At 38.7% G+C, this 16,272-nt stretch overlaps 1 protein-coding gene across 1 annotated transcript; it reads right to left on the bottom strand.

Moving 5' to 3' along the window:
* Positions 1 to 579: 579 nt before the first annotated feature.
* Positions 580 to 11,987, bottom strand: tmem45a (transmembrane protein 45a). Its single transcript, XM_038271722.1, has 6 exons — positions 11,771 to 11,987; positions 4,609 to 4,816; positions 4,304 to 4,516; positions 1,500 to 1,684; positions 1,277 to 1,419; positions 580 to 1,198 (listed from the first exon to the last, which is right to left on the bottom strand). The coding sequence occupies exons 2-6, from the start codon at positions 4,802 to 4,804 to the stop codon at positions 1,102 to 1,104; spliced, it is 834 nt and encodes a 277-aa protein (XP_038127650.1). The 5' UTR covers positions 4,805 to 4,816; positions 11,771 to 11,987; the 3' UTR covers positions 580 to 1,101.
* Between the last annotated feature and the right edge of the window lie 4,285 nt (positions 11,988 to 16,272).

Consider the following 16,272-nt stretch of genomic DNA (forward strand, 5'->3'; position numbering starts at 1 on the left):
GGGAAGCAATAAAAACCAAAGTTATTAGGTTAGGGACTAAGTTCATGGACCTATTTTTAGGTTTCCTCCAAAACTTCGGGTGTGAATTTTTTTTTTGTGTTTGACAGCAACTAATTTTCAAAAATATAGATAATCAAAAAAACAAACGAACAATGTTGAAACCTCCCTACAAACAGCATTCAGGGGTCAGTTATATAAAAAGGCTTGACATGAAAGTATAAAAATTGAAATTTATGGAATAAAATAATTTAACAAAAAACATGACATTTCGGTCCAAATCACCAACTTCCGATGCGCATTTATAGTATGGATCATTAAAATGGCGGCGGCCTGTACCCGCAGCTGGATGTCTCCTCTGTTTTATATGATGGAAGCAGGTCCCTTGAAGCTGCACTAATTTTATTTTCATTTTCTATGTAAATGAATTTCCTTCACCACTAATTGGACACTGGCTTTGGTTCTGCATTGGGGTCAAAAAACACTCCAAGGAACAAAACAAATGCATGGGGGTGGTTTTTTTTTTCCAAGATGACATCAAAGAACCATTGATGACTTCAAGTAACGAAAAAACCCCTAAGGTAATGGTAAAACCTAATTTAATCACCATGCAATAGAAACATATCGAACAGATAAAAAATAAACATTTACAACATTTGAAAAAAGAAACTGCTTTAAATTCGGTTCAAATCGGGTCTACAGTCAGACTTTCTTACAAGAGTTAAAAAAACATAACACCAGTTTGCAAAACTTTGCAAACTCAGGCTTTTCAAGTAATTACATGAAAATGGCTTAGTTTAAAATCTTTGGCACTGACACAAAGAAAAACAATGTCAATAAAAAGAAAATGGTGTATTATCTCAATGTTTAAATGACAAAATGGATATGATGGGGTAATGTCACTGTAAAATAAATAGAGTAAGGCTTGAAAGGTTTAAAGCTGATTAAATAAGGCAGAGGTAGTAATATATCTCTAAAGCATGCTTTTATCCTTATTCTGTGCTCCTGTGTGCACGCCTAGTCATACTTCAGCTGAAGATGAAAGCATCACATCCCTGATTTGCTTTATATATTCATAAATCATCAGGTAAACGAGAGTCCGCCTCATAAATTTTCATCCTCTGACTCCACGTCCCGCTCCCTGGGCTTCAGAAGTCCCATTTCCATTGGAGGTGTCCTCTTCAGCCTGGAGCGAACCGCACTAAAGAGAAAGATGTGTACATGTGCTTTAATCTGAAAGCCTCTCAGGACAAACAAGTCTAAAGGAGCAGGTTCTTACCAGCTGACAGTATAATACAGCACAGCGACAACTAGCATGGCAAAGGCGAGGTGCCAGGAATAGCACATGGTAATAAACATCATGGTGTTGTGGTCGTCCATGTCCCACTTGGAGCCGCTGGGAGGGTACAGCACGAAGCCAATCTGTGTGCAAACAGAAAGGTAGAGTCAGAGGAATGTGGCTCCACGATAATATCAGCCTTATGCTCTCAGTCAGGCTTTACCTCCCAGAACCAGCTCCCCTGCAGGAGTGTGAGGGTGCAGCGCAGCAGCTCCAGAATGATGTTCCCTCTGTGGAAGACCTCCAGGAACGCAACAAGACCCTCGCCAAAGACAGCGTAGAGGAGCAGCTGATGCACATGGACGTCCAGCATGGCTCGACCATGGAGGTGGTAGAGGAAGAGGAACCCTGACAGAAAAAAACATATAGAAGTAAGATTTTACGAGTAAATATCTCATTTAAAGAAAGTTTAAAACATTCATGCCTCTTGAACATTTTCTCCCTTTGTCACTAATTATTTGGATGTGTGTGTCGTGCATTCTCTCCTCCACAGCCCTAATGAACATGAAACACATTACGCTCCACTTTCAGCTGCAGGTCTTTGCAGGAATGTCTCTAATACTGCATGCCTATACATCAAGAGATTGAAAACCTTTCCTTATAAAATATTAGCTAAAGCTCAGTAAGACTGATTGGAGATTATGGCATCTATGCAACTATGGCAACTATGGACATTACTTTTCAAGGCTGGCCAAAAGATTCTGGGTTGTATTTAGATGTGAACTTTGACTAAGCCGTTCTAAAGGGCTGTTATACTCCTGCAAAAGTGTGTCGCAGTGAGCTTGTTGCAGATATTTTTCATTTATACCCAATTTTGAAGTGGGAAAATCACCAACTAGCTGTGGGTCTAGATACGGCCAAGGCAGTTAGGATGTTGGGGCAAGTGTGTGCAACGGCGGAGGGACATGAGGGTGAAAAAGAGAAGGGATCCAGGTGGAAAAACGGTCCCAGCGTTTTCGCACACCTCGCTCTTCTAGCTGGTCCATCATCATGAGTCGTTTTCCACAATGGCGGACATAAAAACTAAACAAGCCGGTAAGGGACCAAACAGGAAATACTGATAGAGTAGAGCGGATGTAGATTTGACCAATCAGAGGCATCCTGTCTGCAGCACTATCTGCAGTCACCTACAATTTTGGAGAGATGCAGCAGAGTGTCTGCGGAACAGGCGGGGGCATATCTGCGTTAGCTACGACACACGCAGACGACCTGGTTTCTGCGTATAAATCAGCCTTTAGACATGTACTTGGTGCTGGGGTCCTACAACTTTGGTATGTGCAGAGCTAAATAGTGATTTATTTGCAAATGGATAAAGTTTATGTGTAGTCTGGTGGCTATACTATTATAAATGCAATATATTGACAAAAAGAATAAAGGTGCAGGAATATGAAAAAAAGAGTCATCTTCATCCTTTTCCACCTTAGCTAGAAGTATTTGTTTTGATGATTGTATTGACATTAAGTGTTCTCTTTTTTGTTGTTTTAGCAAAGTGTTTAAAATGAACAAATAGTGCGTGCAGGTGGTGCCGTGATTAGAGCGCGTGACCCATGTAAAGAGGCCTTAGTCCTCGACACGGCAGACCCAGGTTCGAATTTGGCCTGTGGTCCTTTTCCGCATGTCTCTCCCCCTCTCTCATTCCCCCTGTAATGTCAGCCTACTGACAGAAAAACAAGCCGCTAGTGCTGTAAAAACTAAAAAAATTGGGTTTTTAGAAGCTGTGACCCAAACCCAACCATTAAAGCTCTGGTAGTGTTTTCCTGTTAAAAGTTAAATCTCTGCTCATTCCTAAGTCTTTGAAAATGTTTACATCCAGGATCTCCTACTTATCTTTACCTGCTGCCAAAAAGCTAATCCTATAGCAAGATGGCAAGCTTGCTTAAGGAGAATCTCTCGAAGGAAGAATGCTAGTCAAAAACAATTCTCAAAGGAATTTCTAAGAAGTTAGGACCGAGTATTAGAGGTCAAAGCAAACTGTTAATAATATTGATCTTAATATTCAGTTTTAATCTTTGTATGAGTCTTTCAAAGGCAGTAGGTTTTGCAGCTTTTCGTAGGAAAACCGTTCCAACTATTGCATTTCCAAATTCTCCCGAGTGGTGCTGACTTTACACCAGTGAATAAAGTGAATGTGATTAGTCATTTATCAAGCGGGCGGGATTGTTGTGTCGGAAGGTTCACAAGCAAGTTTGATTGTGGCTGGTTTGTCGGAAGCAGCTTGCTAACCACTTAGCAACTTAGTGCTAGTAGGTTCCCAATGGGAAATTCCATTGGGACCAAGTAGCACTAAATTGGCGACTTAGAAACGACACTGCCAAGGAACGCTATGGACAGCGGAAACACGCAAGAGGAGGAGAGTTTTGTGTCGGAGGTCTTGGATGAGTCTCCTTCATCATACATTTTTTATTAAGAGGAGGAAAGCGGTGATGAAGATGTTGTGGAAGAGGACGCCAGGGCGGTAGAAGCTTGGTTTAGTGTAGAAGGCTTACAGCCGTACATGTTTGAGCCCTTGCCTCCCAACGCTGTCAGTTCTGTTAGTTCTACGCCTGCTGAAGACACAGACGTCCATCCCTGTGAACACTGGGACGGAACTCAATGGGAAAGGAAATGATTCTTATTTCTTATTTTAACTGTTGCGTATATTAGCTGAGACATATGAATCAAGATGCTATGACCGAAAAAATTTGATTGACAGATGATTGGCTGAATTTAGGTGTACAAGCTGACATATAACTAACTGGCCCGCATAATATAACGAAAAAAACCACACATTGTAAGAAGGGATCTATTTTTAAATAGAAATTTTCTAAATTTTGGGACAATATAGACTGATAAAGAGTACATTTATAAGCCAGAATGATTTGAAATTTAAATATGACTTCCCTGTGAATTTAAAGGAAATAAAAACTTTTACATTATATTCAGGGCTGGTACAAGAGATGTGAGTTTTTTTTTGTTTTCCAAACAAACCTTCATTAAAGAATGCTATGGCCAGCATCAACCTATCCAGTGCTACCGGTGCTGCCTCTGTCGTGTGGATAATCAGAGACACGATGGCAGCCAGTCCAAAGAACAGGTACATGGTTGTATGCTGCCAGATATGCAGCTGCTCCCAGTGTTTGTCTGCAAAGTTGTACAAATGAAGCTTTGGCCCATTTGCTACAAACTGCTCGCCGACCATACCTGCGGAGCACAGAGGAAGAAATATTAATTAAAAGTGGACTTATCGGCAGCTAGCTTTTAAATCCCAGAAGAAGAAAATAGGACCTGCTCACCAACAAAAGAAAAGAAGAGAATAAGGGAGCTTTCGATGACCTCGACACGTCGCTGCGAGGCTCTGCTGGCAAGTCGAGCAGAGCCTAAGCTTTTGTTCTTGCGGGTCGCATACCACAGCGAGAACTTTCCTGTCCACCAAATCCCCGCCATCAGGAAGAAGCTCCCTGGGAGAGCGTGGCCCTTGAAGCTGCCCATGACTTTCAGCACCTGTAGGAGAGGAAACCAGAGTCATCTTTACCTCAATCCTGCAGGTAGATTTATTAAATATCCTCTCTCACCGATTGAAGAGAATTCTAAGCATAATTGTTTTGTACTTATGTATACTTTACGGGAGTAATTATTATTTGGGTAATGTTTTACTTTTATTCCTGACATTTGAATCATGCACTTTCTACTCCTTAAATATATAATTAATAGACAAGTTACTTGTATTTCATTGTAGCTAGATTTCATTATGGCTCAACTGTCAACAATAATATATATTGTATAAGAAAATAAGAAATAACAGCCGATTCCGATGTCATAATTGATATCATGCATCCCTAGAATGTACGATTTCAATTCCATCCATTCAGAAAAATATGGACATGCTGCATTTTGAATATAGCATAGGTTTTTATTTTTGTAAACCTTCTTGTATTCTTGGAGATATATATATATATATATATATATATATATATATATATATATATATATATATATATATATATATATATTATTGCATGTTGCATATCCCAGTAAATCTGTTTCACCTTTAAATCTGCAGCTCTCCCTTTTTCTCTCTGTGCTCTGTTTAAAACCATTTAGAAAACCTCTTTACTGATATAATGATCCTAGAAACAAAATTTCAAGATAGGTAGAAGCTCTGCATTCTGATTCTGTCTGTACAATAAGTCTAACGAACTCAAATATAAAGGTTGAGACAACAACTTTGAAAGAAAACACTAAAGATTAAATGTAAACTTGAAGGCTAAACAACGTGGGAACTATTAACAATAATCTAATGTTTTGCAAATGTAATGGGGGATGAAGTACAAAATTAAAAAACAGCATAAAACTGTACAATCAGAAGCAAAAAATATTTTAAAAATTGTAAAAAAAAAAAATCAGCTTTCTATTTTGGTCAACATTGTTATAAATAAAGCTTTAAAAAAATTATACCATAATATGGACTAAGTTCTACTCTCAAGGAAAATATGTTATAGTGCCTTTATTTTAGGTTTGGACCAAGACAAAAAAGATTGTGGGCTATTTCCACAAAAGACAACCTAAAACACCAAAACATCTCTTAAATTCACAACTGAACACTTCTGGACTTTCTAACAGCAAAAGCTTTCATTGTTTCATAATAGAGACTTATGAGTTTATTGTTTTGTTTTCATTCTGCAGTTTTGCACCCTGTCCAGCAGATGGCGCCCCAGACAGCCATCTGTGTCTGCAGAGCCAGTCCTGGTTTGGCCTCTTTAAGGAGCTCCAAACGTGGCAGGTGTAAATAACCTTCCATTGCACACAAATAGACCTCTTTTTTTCACAAATTTTATGACTTCTAAAGTAAATTGGCTCCACCAGAACTTTTTTAGCACCTTCATAGAAAATGGGGTGGAGACAAGATGCAATTTTAAACTTTTTTTTTATCTACATATATTTTTCTCATTTCACTCTGCCAACCTAGATTATTATTACAGATTCAGCATTAAAAATAGTAGAAAACATTGAAATTAGAGGTAATACATCAAGAAATAAATAAATAGGAAAAAACAAATGAGGTTAATACTTTTGCAGTGGTGTTTGTTATATGAATGCACATTAGAAAGATCAAAGAGAACCAAGACAGGAAAGCTTTTTAAAACAAGACGGAAAAAGTGAAGGAGTGGCTGTAATCAAGCTAAACAGCAGCAGCGGCATAATTAGCCACGATGGCCACAGGCCTCCAGACACCACAGCAGACGTGCATCTCCTGGAGAGTCTGTTAGGCTGACGGCTTGCACTTTTACAGCTATAAAGCTTGTTTTTGCATTTCTGCTGTGCATGGGTTACCACATAATGTCCCATGGTTTGCAGCCTTTTTAAGGATTAAACAACTTTATTCTATAATTAAATCAGAACATTATTTATAAGAGCTGTTGTTTAAAGTAGACTGTAATAAAAAAAAAGTGTGTATGCAGCTGAACAATCAGCTCCATTCAGCAATGAAATAATCAAAAGAAAAAGCGCGGCAGAGCATCAACAACAGCACAAAATGAAGCTACAGTCCCTGGGTCTACTCTCCTTTGTGATGGAAATGTCAGACAGAGTTCACAGGGACCCTTTTGAACAGTGAGTCCTGATTTAAAGCGCACTGTTTGAGATGTTAAATTGAGCTCATCTGTGTGTCAGATGGCCCTTTTCCCTATGCAGTCTCTTCAAGCTGAGGAAAACACTTCAGCAGCCACAGCAAAGGCCCTGCTCGTGTCACTGAAGTGCCATCGGAAGACTCATCAGAGTCCGCGCAAATGAATCACAGAGTCGACATCATCTGGGTGGTGAAGGTTTATTTTGATAATTTACTGAAGTACAAACAGGATACTTCAGTTTCTAAAATAAATCCGGCTGACTACATTACATGCCATAAAGTACTAACTGTATTCACAGCCAGTTTTATGTTTACTTCAATGTTAAAGAGCAAACTAATTTCATTAACCAAACAATCAAAACCTGAGTAAATACAAAAACTTCTATTTTTAATGGTGATTTTATTTATTAAGTACCAAAATTCTATCTAAACCAACCTATTAGAAAGCTGAGTGGCCACACCCAGGCCTGATTACTGACAGAATACAGAAATCCCCTGAACAGAACCAGTCTCACAACATGAATTTCTCAGGGTTTGGTTGAAGTTTTGAGGACCCAGATGCAGAGGCAGGGAGGCAGAGCTGAGTTCTTGCAGTTTTAATTAATGATAACAGTTAACAGAGGCAGGAATCCAAAATCCAACCTAAAATGTAACACAAACCAGAACTATGGAGACATCAGGGGAAAACAATCAGAAGGAGCCAGGGTAAAGGCTGATTTATACTTTGAAACTAGGTTGTCTGCGTAGGTGAAGTTGGGCCAGCTAGAAGAGCGAGGTGCGCAAGAATGCTGGGACCCTTTTTCCACCTGGATCCCCGCTATTTTTGGTCCTCATGTCCCTCTGTTGTCGGACAAACTCGCCCCCACTTCCTCGCCGCCTCGGCCGTATCTTGACCAACATGGTAGAGCGCAGACCACGCTCAAAATTGAGCATAAATCAAAAATATCTGCATCAAGCTCACTGCGACACACTGCTGCGGGGAGTATAACTAGCCCTTAAGAGGAGGAACCAGCACTGAGTAACTGCACAGGGAGAGTATTTATTGCTGACTGAAGAAAGGCAGGACTAACGAGCTGATTGGGAGCAGGTGTGAACAGAGGCTTCGAGAAGGAGCTAGGGAAAAGGAGTCCAACACCAGAGTGCAACAAAGGGCTAGCCAAAAAAACCTAAGAACTCAAATATACCCAGAGAACACAACAAAATAGGAATTAAACCAATAAAACTAGAAAACATGGAGCAAAGTAAAAGTGAAAACTTAACAGAACCAAGACCGTGACAGAAGTAGGCTGAAGGGGCTTAAATTGCAACATATAACCCAAATAGTGAAATATGTTGTTTAACGTAAATTATGATAAAGAAGTTTGATTTTTGCTTAAGGTTAAAGCTTGATGGTGTATCAACCATCAAACACTCATCCAATTCTAGCCAATTAACCCATGTTATAAAGATGTTATTGAATGAAAGAATAAATTCTAATGACTGAAAAAACTATCTCTAATCAATGTTGAATCAGTGTTTGTTTTTTGCCTTGCAACCTGTTTCTGACTGTCCCCTGGCTGTTGCTGTGGAAACCTTTTCCTGGTTAACTGGTCATTGTTAATGGTGGCAGTAAGACCCCAACATTTTTGCAACAATAAGTTTGTAGAGGTCATTCAAAGCCATGATGAAATTCTCAGACCTTCAACATTACATCATTTGCCTTCTCTGCTTATATCAACCTCTGGAAAAGCGTATGGTGTGCTTTATAAAGTTCAATATTAATGTTTGTGTTCACACATTTTTGGAGACATGGTGATGTAAGATCATTTTGAAGGACATACTGCCAATTGTCCACCAACAATATTGGCTGTTTCGGAATGTCGCCCTAATTATTTAAATGAGTGTCTGAACGTCTAGTAGATGGAAAAGTAGTGGACTCGAAATTTCCCACAATGCACCTTGTAAAGTAGTGATCATCCATGGTCACTAGATGAGTAGATATATCCCAGAATGCTTTGCGAGGAGAGCTCTCCTCCTCGCAAAGCATCATGGGGTTTAGTGTGGCGGCAAGAAAGAACAAAAATGGCGCCGGCACTGTGCAGGAAGGAGAAGTTATGAGTCCAACATGGAGTGATCATCTGTCCAAACGGTCAGTTAACTGAGTTCACTATGAAGTCCACTATATAGTCCCCACCCTATATAGTGATTGAGGGGTTAGGGTGGATAAAGAGACTTGTAAAGGTATGATGTAGACCTGTCAGTAGAAAGCCTTTCTTATTGACTTCACAGTGGCTTTATAAAAGCTGGATATTTTAAAGGAAAAGTCTGCTCATATTTAGAATTTAAACTTCTAAAAAGTACTTTTAATATAAAATTATGACATACTTTTCAATAAATGATAAGTGTTTTAAGTCAGAGTAATTTTAATTTGAATGTGCTTTACTGGAGACATCCATGTTTGTCAAAGAACACTACTGCCACCTACCGGTTTGTGACGTCATGGTGCGGTATCAGCTGTTGAGCAAGTCCCAGTGCTGTATCTGGTGTTTGTCACAATGTGCTATTATCTAAGTCATTTTGAAAACATTCTTCCAAATGTTGGCTACATATGATGTGTTTTTTCTCTGGCCAGAAGTTTGATGGCAAATCCTTCCTCTTCAAGTATCAGAAGGGTGAAATAACAATTTTTCCCCCTTTTATCCGATATAATACAACATCCAACTGCCATGCGTGTGGGCGCTAGAACGGCACTAGGCTTACTGCACCATGAAGTCACTGCCAGAAGGTGATAGGTGTGAGGCATTACTATATTTAGGCAAAAATGGCCGCTCCCAGACTGGGTGATCGTGACAAAAATTATTATTTAATTTTTTTTATTAACGCTAAATTCATAAAATCACCAAAAACGTAATAGGTTCAGGCATAAATAATGATCCATTGATCATTCCCTGCTGACCGGACTTTTCCTTTGAGGTGAAATTTATATGAATAAATATTTATACAATAATCAACACAAATATACATCTAGATCTAAATTTAGATATCATTTTAAAAATAATTTTGAATAGATTGAATATTGAAGTCACTGACCACTCGTTGCAATGCTTCAACATTGATTCACTCACATGTTGCCATATGGGCAAGGTCTGATCTCAGGAAAGTTTAGATAAAGTAGAGTCATAATCAATAACATATATCAGTTCAGAAATGGTACAGAGTCATCTATGGGATAAAAGGGAATTTAATGAGATGTGTCAGCAACAGATGGAGAAAACAAAAAACAGTGACGAACCTTTCTAGGAGTAGCAGTAGCTGCTTCAGTACCTGGATGACTCTCTTAAACATAGTGAATCATGATTTTCACTCTGTATAAAAAAGAAATCCCCCCAAAAACATCGAACTATGATTCCATAATTTTAGGCTGAATCTTTTTTGTGTTAAGCAGCAGCAAAATTATGAAAAGCATACAAGAAATTTGGTCCTTAACATGGGCGGGTCAACACAGGGGCCAATGAGGGCCAGTGCCCCTGTAAATCATGTCCCGGTCCCTGTTATGGCCTCTGTATTGAAGAAATAATACTTAAAGGACATTCTAACGATGATATGTGCTGGAACAGACACGGTTACTGATAGGTACTGTGGATCTATTTCATTTTGTGTCTTTACAAATTATATTTTTCTAATTATTAAAAAACAATAAGGCGATAGCTTCAGTGGTACTGAGATAGGATCCCAGTTTTCATCTGCTAAATGTTTTTTTTCTCAAAATAAATTAAAAAAAATACTCTAATTTTTACTGCTGAATTCATCAGTTTATCTTGAGTTCTAATTCAGATTTTACAGAACATTGGAATTTTTACTTAAATTAAGTGAAGAATATGTAAAATTCCTAAATTATGAATGTATATTGACCTAATAAGAAATAGAATTTTTATAAAACCTAATTGAATAGAAATTTCACTTCATGCAGCGTTCCTAATATATTTGAATCCCTTGCCGTAGTATTTATTCCATGCTTTTCTGGGCCCCCATGAAAAACTCTGGCCTCCTCCTGGCCCCCTGGTACATTTGGTCTAGAACCGCCACTGGATCTTAATAAAGACTCGTTAAAGTACAGGCTGAATTCTCATTAAGATGCTGCATAAAATGAATTTTTATTAGCTGCACATAAATAAAAACCATCCAATTAAAACCAAGAGGACAATAATCCCTTCGTTTAAAAGTACACATTACAGATGTTGTATGGAGTTGATACAAACCACCTGTTTTGCAAAAAAACAAACAAACAAACAAAAACCTGTATGTTTGGGTTGAATAGTTTTCCTTATAAATAAATAATAATTAGAACAGCTTTTATTCTATTTATTTGAGTATACTTTATCTGATGAAATGTGTTTTATTACTTTTATTATGACAAAAACAACATTAAGAAAATCATTTGTTATGGAGCAGATATTTTCTACAGCACTGTAAGATATTTACAGTTGCCACATAAATATTCACTTTAGTTCTTCATTAAATTAATTAGCTTTATATTTTTAAAGGTGAACTTTATAGACAAAACCAGGTTAGAGATGCCCGCGATCTATTTATATAAGTTTAGTCCTTTTTTTTTATTTAATTTTTTTTACTTTTTTTAAACACTATTTGCTGACAGTTAAATAACATCATGTTTACTGACTCTATTTGGTTATAAAAACAATACGTATGGTTAATACTGTTCTGTTAAAATAAAGTTTTCCATCTAATAAAACAAAAGGTTTAAAAGTATTTTATTTTTAAAGTTCTGTATAACTCCACAGTTTCAACTTCTCAGACGGTGTGAAAAGGAGAAAAAAACTTGGTCTTACCTAAGTTTTTTCCTCTCCGAAGATAAAAAGAATATATATCGCATCAAGTATTTCAGGAAGAAAAAATGTTTCGTCCTATTTTTCCCACCACATAGATCATGATTCCCCAGGAAAAGAGAAAGGGTGTATCTTCTGTCTAGGGCTCAGCGCAGAGTAAACATCTGCAGCCTGTTATCCAGATTCCTAGCAGCCAGACCAGATCCTAACTTTTTTTTTTTCTTTTTTCTTTTTTTTTTTTTTTTGCTACTTAGGGTCATTATTTTCCCCTACTTGCAATGTAGGCCTATGGTGCTCCGGGAAAAAAGAACGAAGTCATCCCATTGGAGGACCTGAGGGCGCTGACGTCACAACGCCGTGCTATTATTGGCTATCCGAGCCGTCGGTCTGAGGTGTCCACGTGTGCACTTTTTCTCCGCCCGCTCCAGCTCGGCCCAGTCCGTCTCTCTCCTCGCAGGAAACCGTTATTTTCCGTGAAGAGAGGGAGGCCGTGTGGTGGAACAAGAGCCCGGGCACGTACACTGCAGCTGGAGGAGGAGGAGGAAGACTCCTCTCTGATTAAAGATAGCCTTCCTCCTCCCTGAATTCACTTTACTTTCAGAAGCTCCTCTCAGCAAGGGAGAGAGTCTATTATGGCAGGCCTTTCAGCAAACAGCTGGCGCACTACAGGGCCTGTAGTACAGGCACATCCACACACACATATATGTATATATATTAAGCAAAGAAAACTTAATATTCTATTAAAACGTATTTTGTTTAAAATATTTACATTTTTATTTACATATGAATCATGAATAATTCATGAATCAGATCAGTTATAGACAGTAGTCTAGTTCTAAGTGGGATGATGTAATTTTCTTTTTTTTTTGGAAGCATACATAGCCTAATGCAGGGGTCTCAACGTTTTCCAGGCCAAGGACCCAAACTGAGGGTGAGATGGAGCGGGGACCCCTAATTATACATATATAGTATTGTAAATTGTGTTCTATCAAACCGGTCCTATAGTCACTCTATTACAGATGGTGTAATGTAACGAAAGTAATTTCTCCCTGGGATTATTAAAGTATTTCTGATTCTGATTCCTGGTTGATGGGACAGGTGTTGTGAATGAAATGGTGCTTGAAAGAGCTCCTGTGTGTCTCTGAATGTGTGCATTGATGCCTGAAGGACATCTTCTGCCTCCATTTATCTGTTTAGTGGAAAAATTTGCAGGGGGGAATATAAAAAAAAAACGAGTGTAATCAACCAAAACTTTCGCAACCCCCATGCTGTACCTATGCGGACCCCCTATGGGTCACGGACCCCCTGTTGTTACATGTCAGGTACGCTCGTCAATAACCAAGGCATCTTACAGTAGAACTGCAGTCAGTCCCTGGACTGGCAATGGCTATCACTGCCCCTACATAGTAAGGGACTAATTTCACTGGGATCAGCTTCATAGTCATGATAGGACACTTCTTTGGTTTTATTTATTTTGCTCAGGCTACACGTAAGCCCACAGCCCATCAAATGTTGAAAGGGCAATATTGCCATATATAGTAGAAATTTTACACATTCAGTAATAAAATGTCACAGGTAATGGTATGGGGGAGGATCATTTAAGAAGGGGGAGGATTTTAAAGATTTGTTTAAGAAGGGTGATGCCATCCCCCCCTCAACTCGAGATTAGATTATATTTTTATGTTATTTTTTAGCAGTAGGGGTTGTTATTATGTGAGAGAAAATTGGATCAAAAATAATCAAAGAAAACTCTGCCATCAATTAACAGATCATCATGTTGTAGTGAAACACAGCGGTGGTCTAGATTAGTTTTCAATGCAAATATACTTATATTTTAAAAAACATAAAGGATTTTATCTTGTATTTTGATTTTCACATAATCATGTTTCGTGAGTGGATCGTTTTGGGTTGTGATTATTTCTTTTCAGTTCCGTTCCATACTTGGTAATCTGTCTTCTATTTTTTTTCTGTCCTATTTAGATCCCTGTGTGTTCCTCTCTATCTTATCTAGTCAGTTTCTTTCAGCTCATTAGTTATGCTGCATTGAAATGCTATTGTTCTCACCTGTTTTACCGACCACCTGCCCAACAGTTATCCTCTTAAACATCAACTTGCTGTTGTTTTTCCTTCTCAGATGCTCTTCTGTTCCTCTTGTGCATCTTTGTAGTTTTTTGTTGATTTATCCAATATGACCTTGGGGTTCTCTTTTCTCTTCATGGGACAAACTCCGACTCAAATCACTACATTCACCTTATCTACAATCCATATACATCTTGGCAATAAAATACACCTTAAGTTAGAATAAAACAACCAACAACCAAAGATTTATTTATTGGTGAAACTTACATTAGTAAGTTTCACCAATAAAAAAATATTATAACATTTTTAGACATTAAAGAAATATAGGGAATAAACCATTTTGCATATTTTGCTTGCCCTATAAGACCTTTCACATGATTGACCAGTCTTACACAAATGTAAACATGAGGGAGATAGAACAACTGCCTGCCAGGTTAACACACTATTAATTTTTTTTATTTAATTAAATTAAACCCAATTTAATCCAATTAAACTCTGTTTATTTACATAGTGGCAATTCACATCACATGTCATTTTAAGGTCCTTTGCAGAGACAATTCAATTAAATTGTCCGGTCAGATTAATTCAAAGCTTCTATCAAAAGGGCTGGTTATTCTACAGCAGTGTGTCGCTGTGAGCTTGTCGCAGGTATAATGCAGACATTTTTGAATTATGCTCAATTTTGAAGTGTGGTCTGCTCTATGTTATTCAACCCCACAACGCAAGAGGGACAATCACGAACTAGCTGTGGGTCTAGATATGGCGTTGAGGAAGTGGGGGAAAGTTTGGGCGACAACGGAGGGACATGAGGGCAAAATCATCGCCACACCTACGCAGACGACCTAGTTCTGAAGTATAAATCAGCTTTAAGGAAGACAAGTAATGGACTTGCAGGACACACTCCTTCTGGGTGAGCATGTAGAAACAGTAGATATTTGCTCTCATTTTGTCAGACTATACAGCATCCCTCACATCAAGCATGCATGCAGCGACAGTGTTAAGGAAAACCTCTCCTTTAACAGAAAGAATCCTGCAGCAGAACCAGGCTCAGTGTGAGCAAATTTCTGCCAAGGAGACAGAAACAGACATACAGAACAAAGAGAATAGAGACCAAATTAGGCAGAATGATGAAAAGTGGTCCCTATGTACCCCTGCAATCTAAGTCTATAGCAGCATAACTATATAGGTAGCTCAAGATAACCTGATCCACTCTAACTGTCTGCTATTTATGTGCATTTAAATTAGGATGCATATTTTTTATTGTCTGCAAAGTTAATCTATCCATGTAATTTGTTGTCTTATTCTATCCTCTATGCCAATGGTTCCCAAACAGTGTGCCATGGCACGCTGGTGTTCCGTGAGGCAAGTCCAATTGTGCCATGGGATTTGGAGTTAAACAGCAAGCTTCAGGGTAGGAATGAAAACATTTTATCATCCACAGACAAGAGTCAGGGGTTTATGGCCAAACCAACTTTGTGGCGCAAGGCTTTGGAACGGAGCTCCATGGACATTTTCCTGCTGGAATCAGCTGCGACACATGCAGCTACAGAGTGCGATATATGCCAGCTACCTTCAAAACTTCAAAGGGAGGTTTAAGCACTATTTTCCACATTTGTGCATCAGAATACCCAAACATCTCCCACCACGCTATTATCCAACTTTTGCATTTTCCTACGTCCTACCTCCTACCTCCGTGAACTGGCATGCTCCACTATTGTTAAAAACAAGACCATGTCATGGCTGTCTGTTGAGCAGGACTTGAGAGGCGCTCTGTCCTCAGTGCCACCAAGGATTAAACACACCGACAGCCACAGGGGTCCCACTAATTTGTTAGTAGGTGTAATATTTACAAAAGCACATATATGAGTTATTCTAAATGTTAGAGTTATAATGTATGGGTCAGATTCAGGACCATGAACATTGCAGATTTCTCATTGACATTTCCATTCTAAATTTCTGTTTCGTTTCTCTCACCTGTCTGGTTTAAATGAGTCTGTTTGATTAAGCCCAATTTTATCAAGTTTAGATTTTTCTTTAGAATATGTTGTTAACAAATATTTCATGAGTAATATAGTTGTGTTTGGGACTCTTTCTGATCTGTTTGCCCGATCTGTCTTCAGCTCCTGCTGGTTTATCGAACCTGGAACTGATTCCTGACACTGTCCTGGATTTCCCTTCAGTACTTCTTTGGATCTCTGATCTTCTGGCCCAGACTCATGAGCAGCTCCTCGACACCAGCTTTGGCTTCATCCTGTGGATTATCCTGTCTACCTTCGTCTGCTCTGATCTGATCTTCTGCCTGTTCTCCAACCTTTGGAACTTCAACGTCTGGGACTCTCTGGGCATCCGCCTCGATGAATGAGACTGGAACCAGAATGGAATCTCGCTGAAATGGAATCACGGGCTGAACTTCAATACCAGGTTAG

The sequence above is a fragment of the Cyprinodon tularosa genome, unplaced genomic scaffold (assembly GCF_016077235.1).
Source record: "Cyprinodon tularosa strain WSP-4 unplaced genomic scaffold, ASM1607723v1 ctg808, whole genome shotgun sequence".
NCBI lineage: Eukaryota > Metazoa > Chordata > Actinopteri > Cyprinodontiformes > Cyprinodontidae > Cyprinodon > Cyprinodon tularosa.

What these genes read in the sequence shown, in the direction of transcription:
- tmem45a (XM_038271722.1), bottom strand. Translation starts at nt 4,804, where the DNA reads ATGGGCAGCTTCAAGGGCCACGCTCTCCCAGGGAGCTTCTTCCTGATG. An exon ending in TCTCTTCTTTTCTTTTGTTG is followed by an intron (nt 4,517 to 4,608) that starts GTGAGCAGGTCC and finishes TGTGCTCCGCAG; the next exon opens with GTATGGTCGGCGAGCAGTTT. An exon ending in AGGGGAGCTGGTTCTGGGAG is followed by an intron (nt 1,420 to 1,499) that starts GTAAAGCCTGAC and finishes GTTTGCACACAG; the next exon opens with ATTGGCTTCGTGCTGTACCC.